This window comes from Haliotis cracherodii, unplaced genomic scaffold (genome assembly GCF_022045235.1).
Source record: "Haliotis cracherodii isolate W230 unplaced genomic scaffold, xgHalCrac1.p SCAF_7, whole genome shotgun sequence".
NCBI lineage: Eukaryota > Metazoa > Mollusca > Gastropoda > Lepetellida > Haliotidae > Haliotis > Haliotis cracherodii.
Genome location: NW_027266330.1, coordinates 44,572,925 through 44,588,595, shown reverse-complemented (window position 1 = coordinate 44,588,595; position 15,671 = coordinate 44,572,925). Strand labels below are relative to the sequence as shown.

At 39.7% G+C, this 15,671-nt stretch overlaps 1 protein-coding gene across 2 annotated transcripts in view; it reads left to right on the top strand.

The window, feature by feature from the left end:
• Nucleotides 1-15,671, top strand: part of LOC139447548 (RCC1 and BTB domain-containing protein 1-like) — a 197,052-nt gene that overhangs the window by 15,046 nt on the left and 166,335 nt on the right. For both annotated transcript variants that reach the window (XM_071228951.1, XM_071228952.1), the window contains exons 6-9: nt 5,265-5,332; nt 8,896-9,006; nt 14,215-14,354; nt 14,987-15,177. In XM_071228951.1, coding sequence (XP_071085052.1) covers nt 5,265-5,332; nt 8,896-9,006; nt 14,215-14,354; nt 14,987-15,177 — 510 coding nt within the window. The remainder of the gene's footprint in view (nt 1-5,264; nt 5,333-8,895; nt 9,007-14,214; nt 14,355-14,986; nt 15,178-15,671) is intronic.

Below are 15,671 nucleotides of genomic sequence, written 5' to 3'. Positions count from 1 at the left end.
ACTACACCCACATGCAAGACCATAGCCTCCATAGGTACTCACTCATACCACACTGCCACTTGTCTCCACTACACCCACACACCTTCACTACTGTGTGTCATGTGTCTTACCTATACCCACACACCTTCACTAATTTGTCATGTGTCTTACCTACACACCTTCACTACTGTGTGTCATGTGTCTTACCTACACTCCTTCACTACTGTGTGTCATGTGTCTTACCTATACCCATATGCCTTCACTAATTTGTGTCATGTGTCTTACCTACACACCTTCACTACTGTGTGTCATGTGTCTTACCTACACCCACACACCTTCACATATGTGTGTCATGTGTCTTACCTACACACCTTCACTGCTGTATGTCATGTGTCTCACCTACACCCACACACCTTCATATATGTGTGTCATGTGTCTTACCTATACCCACACACCTTCACTAATTTGTGTCATGTGTCTTACCTACACCCACTCGTCATCACTACTGTATGTCATATGTCTTACCTATACACCTTCACTACTGTGTGTCATGTGTCTTACCTATACCCGCGCACCTTCACTACTGTGTGTCATGTGTCTTACCTATACACCTTCACTACTGTGTGTCATGTGTCTTACCTACACACCTTCACTACTGTGTGTCATGTGTCTTACCTATACACCATCACTACTGTGTGTCATGTGTCTTACCTACACACCATCACTACTGTGTGTCATGTGTCTTACCTATACCTGCGCACCTTCACTACTGTGTGTCATGTGTCTTACCTATACCCGCGCACCTTCACTACTGTATGTCATGTGTCTCACTACACACCTTCACTACTGTCTGTCATGTGTCTCACTACACACCTTCACTACTGTCTGTCATGTGTCTCACCTATACCTATACACCTTCACTACTGTCTGTCATGTGTCTCACCTATACCTATACACCTTCACTACTGTCTGTCATGTGTCTCACTACACACCTTCACTACTGAATGTCATGTGTCTTACCTATACACCTTCACTACTGTGTGTCATGTGTCTTACCTACACACCTTCACTACTGTGTGTCGTGTGTCTCACCTATACACCTTCACTACTGTGTATCATGTGTCTCACCTATACACCTTCACTACTGTGTGTCATGTGTCTCACCAATACACCTTCACTACTGTGTATCATGTGTCTTACCTACACACCTTCACTACTGTGTGTCATGTGTCTCACCTATACACCTCCTCTACTGTGTATTATGTGTCTTACCTACACCCACTCGCCATCACTACTGTGTGTCGTGTGTCTCACCTATACACCTTCACTACTGTATATCATGTGTCTCACTACACACCTTCACTACTGTGTATCGTGTCTTACCTACACCCACTCGCCATCACTACTGTGTGTCATGTGTCTCACCTATACACCTTCACTACTGTGTATCGTGTCTTACCTACACCCACTCGCCATCACTACTGTATGTCGTGTGTCTCACAACACACCTTCACTACTGTGTATCATGTGTCTTACCTACACCCACTCGCCATCACTACTGTATGTCATGTGTCTCACTATACACCTTCACTACTGTTTGTCGTGTGTCTCACTACACACCTTCACTACTGTGTGTCATGTGTCTCACCTATACACCTTCACTACTGTATGTCGTGTGTCTCACTACACACCTTCACTACTGTATGTCATGTGTCTCACTATACACCTTCACTACTGTGTATCATGTGTCTCACTACACACCTTCACTACTGTATGTCATGTGTCTCACTACACACCTTCACTACTGTGTATCATGTGTCTCACTACACACCTTCACTACTGTGTATCATGTGTCTCACTACACACCTTCACTACTGTGTATCATGTCTTACCTACACCCACTCGCCATCACTACTGTATGTCATGTGTCTCACTACACACCTTCACTACTGTGTATCATGTGTCTTACCTACACCCACTCGCCATCACTACTGTATGTCATGTGTCTCACTATACACCTTCACTACTGTGTATCATGTGTCTCACTATACACCTTCACTACTGTATGTCATGTGTCTCACCTATACACCTTCACTACTGTATATCATGTGTCTCACTACACACCTTCACTACTGTGTATCATGTGTCTCACCTATACACCTTCACTACTGTGTATCATGTGTCTTACCTACACCCACTCGCCATCACTACTGTATGTCATGTGTCTCACTACACACCTTCACTACTGTGTATCATGTGTCTTACTTACACCCACTCGCCATCACTACTGTATGTCATGTGTCTCACTACACACCTTTACTACTGTGTATCATGTGTCTTACCTACACCCACTCGCCATCACTACTGTATGTCATGTGTCTCAGCTATACACCTTCACTATTGTGTATCATGTGTCTCACCTATACACCTTCACTACTGTATGTCGTGTGTCTCACTACACACCTTCACTACTGTATGTCATGTGTCTCACTATACACCTTCCTTACTGTGTATCATGTGTCTCACTATACACCTTCACTACTGTATGTCATGTTTCTCACTACACACCTGCACTACTGTGTATCATGTCTTACCTACACCCACTCGCCATCACTACTGTATGTCATGTGTCTCACTACACACCTTCACTACTGTGTATCGTGTCTTACCTACACCCACTCGCCATCACTACTGTATGTCATGTGTCTCACAACACACCTTCACTACTGTGTATCGTGTCTTACCTACACCCACTCGTCATCACTACTGTATGTCGTGTGTCTCACTACACACCTTCACTACTGTATGTCATGTGTCTCACTATACACCTTCACTACTGTGTATCATGTGTTTCACTACACACCTTCACTACTGTATGTCATGTGTCTCACTACACACCTTCACTACTGTATGTCATGTGTCTCACTACACACCTTCACTACTGTATGTCATGTGTCTCACTATACACCTTCACTACTGTGTATCATGTGTCTCACTACACACCTTCACTACTGTGTATCATGTCTTACCTACACCCACTCGCCATCACTACTGTATGTCATGTGTCTCACTACACACCTTCACTACTGTGTATCATGTGTCTTACCTACACCCACTCGCCATCACTACTGTATGTCATGTGTCTCACTATACACCTTCACTACTGTGTATCATGTGTCTCACTATACACCTTCACTACTGTATGTCATGTGTCTCACTATACACCTTCACTACTGTATGTCATGTTTCTCACTACACACCTGCACTACTGTGTATCATGTCTTACCTACACCCACTCGCCATCACTACTGTATGTCATGTGTCTCACTACACACCTTCACTACTGTGTATCATGTGTCTTACCTACACCCACTCGCCATCACTACTGTATGTCATGTGTCTCACAACACACCTTCACTACTGTGTATCGTGTCTTACCTACACCCACTCGCCATCACTACTGTATGTCATGTGTCTCACTACACACCTTCACTACTGTGTATCATGTGTCTTACCTACACCCACTCGCCATCACTACTGTATGTCATGTGTCTCACCTATACACCTTCACTACTGTGTATCATGTCTCTCACTACACACCTTCACTACTGTATGTCATGTGTCTCACTATACACCTTCACTACTGTATGTCATGTGTCTCACCTATACACCTTCACTACTGTGTATCATGTCTCTCACTACACACCTTCACTACTGTATATCATGTGTCTCACTACACACCTTCACTACTGTGTATCATGTGTCTCACCTATACACCTTCACTACTGTGTATCATGTGTCTTACCTACACCCACTCGCCATCACTACTGTATGTCATGTGTCTCACTACACACCTTCACTACTGTGTATCATGTGTCTTACCTACACCTACTCGCCATCACTACTGTATGTCATGTGTCTCACTACACACCTTCACTACTCTCTGTCATGTGTCTCACTACACACCTTCACTACTGTGTATCGTGTCTTACCTACACCCACTCGCCATCACTACTGTATGTCATGTGTCTCACTACACACCTTCACTACTGTGTATCATGTGTCTTACCTACACCTACTCGCCATCACTACTGTATGTCATGTGTCTCACTACACACCTTCACTACTGTCTGTCATGTGTCTCACTACACACCTTCACTACTGTCTGTCATGTGTCTCACCGATTCACCTTCACTACTGTTTGTCATGTGTCTTACCTACACACCTTCACTACTGTATGTCATGTGTCTTACCTATACACCTTCACTACTGTGTATCATGTGTCTCAGGGGGCACGGGTGGCCCAGTCGTCTAAGGCGCCGCGATTCACTGTGCAGAGTTGCGTCCCTTGGGCACGCCAGAAACCTATGATTGTGGGTTCGAATCCCGGTTCGCCCTGATTATGTTTCTAGGTTTGTCAGCACCATACCCGTGCTCGTGGGTTTCACTGAAGTGGTAACCGTCTAAGACCTGCATCACTTCGGGCTTTCCTCCCACATTAAGCTGACACGCCGTGATATAACTGGAATAATGTTAAAAGCGGCGTTAAACCCAACTCACTCACTCACTCACTCATGTGTCTCACCTATACACCTTCACTACTGTGTGTCATGTGTCTCACCTATACACCTTCACTACTGTGTATCATGTGTCTTACATACACCCACTCGCCATCACTACTGTCTGTCATGTGTCTCACCTATTCACCTTCACTACTGTGTATCATGTGTCTTACCTACACCCACTCACCATCACTACTGTATGTCATGTGTCTCACTATACACCTTCACTACTGTGTATCATGTGTCTTACATACACCCACTCGCCATCACTACTGTCTGTCATGTGTCTCACCTATTCACCTTCACTACTGTGTATCATGTGTCTTACCTACACCCACTCACCATCACTACTGTCTGTCATGTGTCTCACCTATTCACCTTCACTACTGTGTATCATGTGTCTTACCTACACCCACTCGCCATCACTACTGTAGGTCATGTGTCTCACTATACACCTTCACTACTGTGTGTCGTGTGTCTTGCCTACACCTACACATTAACTACTAATGTTGTTGACTAACAAAAAGGTCGAATGTGAAAAAAAGTAGACAGTTGTGTTATTCTGTTAAGGATTATTTACTCAAGAACATTGGGACTTTTTTATAAATCATTTTTCAAATTGCCATACTCAAAAATACTTGTAGAAAGAAATCTAAAATTTAATTCTTTTCATTTCTTCATAGGATCTGTCTGTAACAGTTGAATTTTTTCCTCTGTTTTCAGGCTGCCGGACAGTTGTAGCCATCTCATGTGGCCAGACATCTTCTATGGCTCTAATGGACAATGGCGAGGTAAACATCACTTTGTGTCTTGAAAGACATTTTTCATATAATACTTTATGAAAAGAGACAAGCCTTTCTTTTTGTGACTGTGTAGCAAGTGAACCCAGTCAGTGTTTAACAAGTCATCTTTGTCCTGTGTAGTTGGTTAGGCAGGTGACTGTAGCAAGTGAACTCAGTCAGTGTTTAACAAGTCATCTTTGTCCTGTGTAGTTGGTTAGGCAGGTGACTGTAGCAAGTGAACTCAGTCAGTGTTTAACAAGTCATCTTTGTCCTGTGTAGTTGGTTAGGCAGGTGACTGTAGCGAGTGAACTCAGTCAGTGTTTTAACAAGTCATCTTTGTCCTGTGTAGTTGGTTAGGCAGGTGACTGTAGCAAGGGAACTCAGTCAGTGTTTAACAAGTCATCTTTGTCCTGTGTAGTTGGTTAGGCAGGTGACTGTAGCGAGTGAACTCAGTCAGTGTTTAACAAGTCATCTTTGTCCTGTGTAGTTGGTTAGGCAGGTGACTGTAGCAAGTGAACTCAGTCAGTGTTTAACAAGTCATCTTTGTCCTGTGTAGTTGGTTAGGCAGGTGACTGTAGCAAGGGAACTCAGTCAGTGTTTAACAAGTCATCTTTGTCCTGTGTAGTTGGTTAGGCAGGTGACTGTAGCAAGGGAACTCAGTCAGTGTTTAACAAGTCATCTTTGTCCTGTGTAGTTGGTTAGGCAGGTGGCTGTAGCAAGGGAACTCAGTCAGTGTTTAACAAGTCATCTTTGTCCTGTGTAGTTGGTTAGGCAGGTGACTGTAGCAAGGGAACTCAGTCAGTGTTTAACAAGTCATCTTTGTCCTGTGTAGTTGGTTAGGGAGGTGACTGTGTTAGTGAGGACCAATGTGCATGAATGTCAGAACTTTATATCACTATTTTTTACCTAAAAGGATGTAGACTAAGATCTATACAAAATTATGTTTAGTATGTGAGACTTCATGTTTACACTGACAGCCATACAACAACGTGCTATATTTCGGAATATAATAGTTCCTCAATACGATTGGTGACATCAGCTTATGTATACTCAACATGCTCTTCAGGAACAACTTTTGTAGTTTCTGTTCAACAAATATATTCATATAATATCCTCATTAGAAAGGTCTGTTAATAACTACCTCAGTACATCAGTCACAATGATAAACATGACGTGAGAGATTTCTGAGGTTTTTTAATGAACCTGTGGCGATTACAAGAGTTAGTCATCACTGATAAATTGGCTGATTAATGAAAGGTGATTGTAAGGATGTGTCAAATAGATACTATGGTAAATTCATAGATTACTGTAGACTGTCACTGTAGTATGTACATGGATCGAGTCATTACTACGATAGTTATAAAACGCTAAGTTGAAGATTAATGGGTCTAAATGATGAGAAAATTAACACTTCTGTATTTGTTCGCGCTAGGGAATTCCCAGGGGTTTCCCTAGGAATGTTGAAGTAGTCCGTCAGTGTTTACATCATTTTAAGTATGCAGTCTCGTGAAAAAGGTATGAACGTCAAAACGTGTTGTTCATACATTTATGAACTTCGGTTTCGCGGTCAAGTGACTGACATCTCGTCCACTGGAAAAGCTGCATACGGTGTAAACTTCAAATTAAAAAATTTTTAGCAAGTAAACTCAGCCTATATGTGACTTGTCAAGGTGTAATTTCATTTTTAGGCCTGGAACTTACTAGAACATGCATGCATGCCATATTCTGCAATAAACAAAAGACTTGGAAAATTGACTCTTTCGAATAAAGTTTTTATTTGTGTTGAAGTTGGTATTTCCACTATTCCAAATGTGTTCCAAATTTTGTTCAATATTGTTAAAATTAATTTTGTCGAAATTGTGTGTAGAAGATACATTTATTAATCTTAATCTCTGAATGTAAAACAATGCCTAGCAGGACATGAACATACAAATGGTAAATCATCATGTCTAGTGATGTTGTATTGCAAATTTCACATTTTATTGACCATTTTGCTATCACTTGTTCATTTACCTGAAGGGATACAAGGGAAGGCAGTAAATATTGAGACATAAATATGTAGTTTAATTAATGCGAGCAAAGAAATTAAAATTGTATCTTCAGATAACCCATTTTCTCTCAGATTTAGTCAGTAGATCATTCTTTACAGTTGTATCTTTCAACTTTGTACATATCTGTTAACACTACAATGAATGCATCCTGTGACAAGATATGGTTTTGATACATGTACATATGTTTTGGCCATGAGAATAATCTGATTTAAAAGTAAACTGCTTGGATTAAGGCATTATGATATTTTCATTGTTGTCAAATAATGTTTCCTGGTAAAGTGCAAGTTAATGAAAACTGTACATTCCAATATACATGAAGTAGCTCTCCGATTCATAAAAAGCAAATGTCATCATCAACTAACTAGCATCTTTTGATGTTCTAATATTGTTGTTTTAATTTGATGAAAGACATCCAGTGACATTACCAATGTTGTTTACATTGTAAATCCCATTGTAAGACCAGTTTTTTTAAAGAATTTGGAATTTCGGAACTGGTGATTTAGCAATTTAGGTTTGGAAAGTATTTCTTTAATGTTTTCAACATTTGTTTTGTGTTTGTTTTTTTGTCGGCCCAAAAACTATTCAGGGCATCTTTCTAAGAAGGATTATGTATACAGTATAAAGAGTTGTGTGTTAATATGGTTGTTAATGTTTGATTTGAGAAGGAATAATTGTTTCATTGGAAGTTACTGGGGTTATCTTCTTTGAGAGGCATTTAGAAGTTGGAGCATTAAGTGAGGATAAGATATATGGGTGAACAACTTCTTTATTACAATTAGGAGTGACGTTTCGCTGTAGATTCTAACACCGTTATCAAGCTCTTCTTTTGGACAAATATTGAGTGTTTCGAACTATTGTACCCATATCTGGCGTAGTAAGTGCCCTGGGCACTTAGAAAATTAACAAAGGGTGGTAATTATTAGAAATATACACAACTTAATGTTGTTTTCAGAAATTGAGTGATAGTGAAAAAACTTAGTTCAAACATTGATGAAACTTAAATGTTTATGATCAAAGTTAGTCATCACTTTTATTCCCTATTATGTTACTGTTTCGTGTCATACACAACAAAATACTGACTGTAAATTTTCGGTGTAATAGTGGGTGATTATAAAGGTGTATTACAGATTGGACTAGAATTTGGTCAGAAAGTGTGTTTTTTTTAGCTGGGTGCTAAATACAGTTTATTTTGTCTCTTTTGTTATCCAAAAGGAATGCATTCAGTATTTTATTCAAGTTATCTCGTGAATTCGCAAGGAGGGTTTGGTAGTGCTGAAAATATATGGCTAATGTTGACAGAGCTAAAGAATTGATAATTGTCCCTATTAAAGTTAATTTTCTCTTTTCCCAAATGCCCAAACTTCTGTTAATATTTTCTAGTTGTTTAAGTTTAAGTCTACCCATAAGTCATTTAAACTGGTATTTAAACTGTGGACCGGCCATGTTCCTTTTCATGGACCCTATTCATATAGCCTTAGTTCTGTGGCATGTATTTTAAGCTCCATGTATTTGTTGTTTCAGTTGTATGGCTGGGGCTATAATGGAAATGGTCAGCTGGGGCTGGGCAACAATGTGAATCAACCCAACCCATGCAAGGTGGCAGGTGCCCTCTCTGGTCTCATCATCAGTCAGGTGACTTGAATTTACTGACAATGTCCTGAATACATCCATACACTCAATGTTTGTTTTTAGATCAAAATGTATACTGTAAATGATGCAATTAATGTGTAACCAAATCAACACGAGTGGCGACTCCTGCCAGGAATAGAAATAAGCACTAGCCAGGACCAGCTTTGCCAAAGCCAAAAGTGTCTCAAGGGCAAGCAGAATGTCATACACTTTGTGGGATTTGCTGAATGTTACCACCATTCAGGCTTGTGGACTTTCTTGGTTTATTTCTAACTCTACCTACCCTAAAATGTGTCATGAAATTAATGTAAATAGCCCAACCTTTGAACTTAAAAACACTCAATAGACAATAGCAAGACTGTAGAGTTCCATCATATAGTATGGGGTAACAGCAGTTGGAGTCAATAATGTGGTTTTCTTTCTTCACATTTGTTTAATTTATGCGTGTGTTATCCAGACATCCAGATCCCAAAATAACAAACAAATCATTTAACTTCATGAGTTTACTCAGCAGCCATTTTTACAAGATCCAGATCATGGAAGCATTCCTTATGCAGGAATATACATATTATAAGGAGCATTAATTATAATATTGCAAGATCCCGTTTTGTTTGGAAAGCTCAAGTACACTGGTATTGGTGTGAATCAATTAATGAACTTTAACTTCAACAATACTTAAATTATGATAAATACTCAAAGAATTAAAGTCAACAATGTGAAATACTTCGCTATGGACTTATTCTATTCTAACCAGGACAATTTTATTTTAGATCTCCAACCTGAAAAGGGTTTGAAAGTCAAAATATGATTAATGGTGCCTATTATGCTGATTTGCTTCATCACCTGAGAGATTCTATCAAAGAAAAGCAGTGAGGAATGCTGACTGCTGGAGTTCTACTACTTTATGACAATGCCTCTTCTCACACCTCTTGACACACAAAGTCTGCTGTGCAACAATGTGGATTTCGAAGAGCTACCTCACCCTCAGACCTGGCACCAAGAGATTTCCAGCTAAACTTGATAGAACACCTTCGTGGGAAGCGATTGTAATGCCATTACATAAGAAAGGAGATACAAACACTTATCTTAGTATTTTCTTACAGATTACTTAAAGTTCAAATCAGGAGTTCAAGCTGGTCACTTTACATGCTTTACCTTCCACCAATTGATTGAGTCTTTTCACATGATTTCTAAAGCCCTGGACAACAAGTACAACTTGTGAGTTGTGCTGTATCATAGGCCTTCAAGCACATTAGGCATATAGCACTATTGTTAAGCTATATGGTGTGCAAGGAAACATTATACAATGGTTGTCTAGTTACAAAAGTAATCGCAGTTATAAGGTGTTTTTAAATGGTGCCATATGTCGAAACCTAAAATGTTAACAACTGGTGTCCCACAAGGATCTGTATTGGGGCCTTTCTTGTTTCTTGTATATGTTATAATAGTCCTTGAGTAGGTGAGTTTACGTTGTCTAGTATAACAATACTGTCTTCATTCCCACAGTTTCTGTATTTTTGTAATAATCTTAACTGCAGATTCTGCTTTTCCATTCACCTGACTGTTTTTCGGGGCTCGACATTCAGTGCCCTTTGTCCCAATCAACAACATACTTGTTACATTCCACAACAACAAAATTGTGGCCCATTGTCTCTCAACAGTTGGTTGGGGATTCCATACCTGGCAAAATGTGGCTGTAACCTGTCCATTACTGTGGTTCCTCTGGTATGACAGAGAATCCACTTGCCAGAAATTACTGTAATAATCACAGTGCAGTATTCACAATATTCCCTGCCATAAAGGACCTTATGTTATCTGGCCAACAACTCAACAGAACTTTCTTAAGCTTTTGTAGAGTTTTATTCATTTCTTTTTCTTCTATTATCTGTCTTAAGCTCTCACCGGTTATTTGCAGAAATTTAGTCTTATTTTCACCTGGCCGAATTATTCCTCACAATCTTGCTCTATGATTGATAGATGAGATATCAGCAGTGTATCCACTGAGGTAACTTCTGCTTCCTTGTACCTAGTTTAAGCATTGTATTGTTGCATCGCCAAGATCATAGCCTGTAGTCTTCCGGGAGCACATTGAAGTGGTTTGCTGGTTATTGCCTCTGATGGTTTGTGGTCATTTTCTATCACATTTTCCTACCAAATGTGTATGTGTTAAGTTGCTAAATTCAACAGTTAACAACCTGGTTCCAGCTGGTGCCATGGCCCAACTTGTGTCTGCATTAACACAGCACCTAGAGCAGTGGAGCTTGTGTTCATTGTTGTAAGCTAAGACAGTACCTTTGCGGACCATTTTTTATATTTCTGTGAAAGTCTTTCCTATTCTTTCATACCTTATCTCTAATGACCTGACCAAGAAACTAAACTTCCTTTCTACACAAGTAATGTGTTTAATCCTTTATACCCAGTTTCTGACAGTGTTGCATGAGGCCATCAAGATTTCTATTCCATTGTCAAACGCTGTCTTCTTGTCATCCCCTTTTCTGTAGATAAGAATGTCATCAACAATACATGTTATGCCTGTTGGCCCTTCCAATTCTTGGTTGAAGCATTTTTATAAGATTTCTGGAGATGCACTCACTCTGAATGGTAGTCTGGTCATACCCAATGATGTTCCAAAAATACAAAGCAAACTCGTTTCTTGAAGCTCAAGATGCCAACTCTTCCCTCTGTGAGATAAGCGCTCTGTTTCGATGTGAAACACTTGGAGTCACTTCAGGATGTCCCTATAAGTGAACTTTACCCGGTAATTGAAGTTTTCTAAATAAGATCCAGTGATAGACTGGACTGTCATTTCTTTGACCAACTGTGATCCTGGCTCTGAAAATACATTCACAGAAACAAAGTTGCCCCATCTGCTGAACTGCTTTTTGTTCATCCTGACAAAGTTACATTATAAGTTGTTGTGGGATCTCAAGGGGCACATGGGGTTTTATGCGTCCTGTGTTAGGTTTTATACATAAAACTTTTTAACATAAAAATTCACGGGGTTGAGAAAGTGATGTAATAATATGACATCACAACATGACGTAACAACACCATGACCTCCGGTCATTAGGTAAACCTGACCTTACAATGTAAAAAGTGACATGACGCTCATCAATAAAGTAGGACATAGCACATTGGAATTGATCTCATCTAGTACAATCACAAATTCAACACTGTATGACTTCTCGTTCCAGGGATTCTGAATAAGCAATCTTGCCATCAGGGGAACTAGGGCATCATACCATATACACAGAACTTTTGCAATGGGTGTGATATCCCAATTTAATTTGAGCAGTCTGTGAGTTAAAATATTTTGAATAATTTACTGATGCCTTGCAATGTTAAAATATTTTGAATAATTTACTGATGCCTCGCAATGTATCTGGAAATTTACTGTGGCATTCTATAAAACAATCACTTGTGCAAATATATCTGAATATTTACTCTTTCCAACTTCTTTGCACACTTCAACCAGATCCGCTTGATTAAGGACACACTACTGATTATCTCTAGGGATTCGTCATCATCATCTACATCACTGCATCAGATACGACATACACTATGACTTAACACAAACTGCATGTTTACCCCATGCTGGGTATTTCCACCTGCCCATTATGTGTTTGTGTCCACAAAACTTGCATAACTTAAGTTATCCAGCTTTGTGTGACTTGTATGGTCCCTTGTTGGTATGGTCCCCGAGCTTCGGATCTCCTGCACAATGTCATACATGCTTTCAAGTTTAACTTGTGTGAACCATGTGCTTACTGCAAAAGCACTGGTCAGCATGTCATCCACCACGTTTATTCCTGCACCCACGAAAGCAGCAACAACGGTGAAATCTCATCATCTGAGATAAATTCTTAGCAGCTGCAACCATGTTTCAGTTTGTGTTATCCAGACGTCCAGATCGGAAAAGAAAATTAGCCATACTACTTGACTACTCAGTAGCCTATAATGATAGTTTTAACACTTAACACACCAGACATACAATTTGTGTAGTGATTAGTAGTAGGGAGATTTTACTCAAATAACTGCATAATCTATGGTTGTATACAAAGAAGTATGTAACAAACATGGTTATTGGTAGAACTGGGGTTGTGATAAAAAAATTTAGTTTGTCCTAAACACTTAAACCTGTTAATAAGCTACAATTATTTTCATTGTTGTTTATGATTCCAAGTTAGCCACCTTTGACAATGTCATAAAGACTGCTACCAGATAATGCAAGCCAAAATTTGGAAACTAATTTGTAGGTTTAATAAATTTGATTAGATATGTGTAGATTGTTGATAAAGTCTTACATGAAATATTAAATTCTTCAGTTGATGTCAATCAGCCACAATTGTGTGTGTTTGTGTGTGTGGCTGCTTGTACAAGTCCAGACTAATTCCGATTTTATAGTGCTTGCCCACTGAAATACCATGCTGCAGTTTAACATGAATACCCCACCCATACTCAGCACACTGACTCCGAGCTGACCAGTCCTTGTTTTAGGCAGGGTAACAAAAGTACCATCTTTTAACGTCTATTGGTATGATGCGGCCAGGGATCAAACCTCCAACCTTCAGTTTTTCGGGCAGGCGCTTCACCATTAGACCACGGAGGCGGTCTCATTTAATGACAGAGACTTTAGAAGAAAATGTCCTTGGAATTCTTTTGCAAAAGCTATTTGATATATGTTCAAGTTTGTGGGATATTTTGATCCATATTTTGTAACACAGGGACCCAGTGAATGCTGCATTGTGGGACAGATGGCCATGTAAGGACTTTTCCATAGGAACATGCATGTATGAAAATCTCCATTATGGTGTGGCCATTCCCAGTTCATATTGTCGACAAGGAAACTTGTTTGGGATTGACTGATTACAGTGCGGCATCCAAAGACAAGGAAGAATGACATGATTTGAAGATTGACATGTCTTGATAAGTTGCGGACATTGAAATGAAACACTTAAAAGTGAAGGATAGGTCATGTATGTTATAAAAATAGAATTATCTATATCGATGGTTAGAAAAATAAGACACCTTTCTATAGTGGTGTGTCTGGCCTCAACTAGTGCATGACTAGTGGTATTTTGGAAGGATTCAATTTAAATCTTGCAGAAACCGTACTGTGTGTAAGCAGCCAGTGAAACGGTATGACTGATATCGTGTGTAGTACAAGCTGCCACAAGGAATAGTAAACCGATGTCTCTTCATACCATGCAGGTGGTGTCGGGCTATGCCCACACTATGGCTCTCACAGATGAAGGTGTACTATATTCGTGGGGAGCCAACTCTTATGGTCAGCTTGGCACCAGCAGCAAGGCCAACCAGGTATACCCTACCAGGGTGGAGAGAACTGAAAGGTCAGTCAATCAGCATGGTTAGAAATATGGCAGGAAACTGTTTATGCATGATGTGAAATAAACATAAGTAAAGCCTTTTAAACCTTGTACAGGGGCAACCATCACATCCATCACTAAATTCTTGATACAAGAGCAATATCAGAATGTAGTATTATTAAAACATGTATCTGCTATAATCATGATAAAACTGTCAATTTTTTCATTTCTTAATACATTTTACTCTTGCAGTCAATATCTAACATGGGATAATTTTATGAAGCCCAATTTTAAGGTTTCCTGCCATGCTAATGCTGTAATATTAAGTGGATCCATGAAGATCCGGGTTGGAATAAGTCTTCAGCAACCCATGCTTTCTGTCAGAGGTGACTAATGGGATCTGCTGGTCAGGCTCGCTGACTTTGTTGATGCATGTCATCGTATCCCAATTACATAGATCGATACTAATGATATCAATCACTGGATTGTCTGGTCTATATTCCATTATTAACAGTCCGCTGTCATAGAGCTGGAATATTGCTGAGTGTTATGTTAAATGGCAACCGAAAACAAACAAACAAACCACAGTACGTGATACAAAACTATAGTTTTAGACTCAGTGACCTGATGGTGGATATTTGGTGGTGTGTCCCCAGGTTCGTGGAGATTGCAGCCAGCCACTACACACACATCTCGGCTGCCATGAGCCAGACAGGGAAAGTATACATGTGGGGTCAGTGTCGAGGTCAGTCAGTCACCTCACCCATGCTGACCCGCTTCAACTGTGTGGATGATGTATTTGCCACATTTTCAGCTCCTCCAATCAGCTGGCGGACATACAGTGTTGGTGAGTGACCACTAACTCACATCTACATAATGGTATTTCCTCAGTGTCAGTGAGATCAAAAGCAAATATGAGTCAGCAAGGTTATGCTATTTATAGTTTTATCAGGAGTGCATTTCAAGATGTAACTAATGAGCTAAAACAAGTCAGGTCAACCCAATTTAATCATTTGGTTTGACGGATCCTCCTGCCACATTTTAGCCATTTAATAAAACAACTAAAATCTGTTATGAGAAACAATTGTCTTGGAATCTTTTATCAAACAACTGACATTTAGATTTTGTCAATGTTTGTTATCTCCTGCTCAAGCAGCTGCTCCAGATAAGATGTGTATTTGCTTAAAACACTATAAATTACTATAAGTCAATTTAGTTTGTGTTGCTTGCATACAATTATGCATGACCAATTTTTGAAGACCCAGTTGTAGAACACTGTAATTACTCCAGGTAACCTCTTGAGCTAGTATACCAGTATGACCTTGCTGATCTATAAGGAAT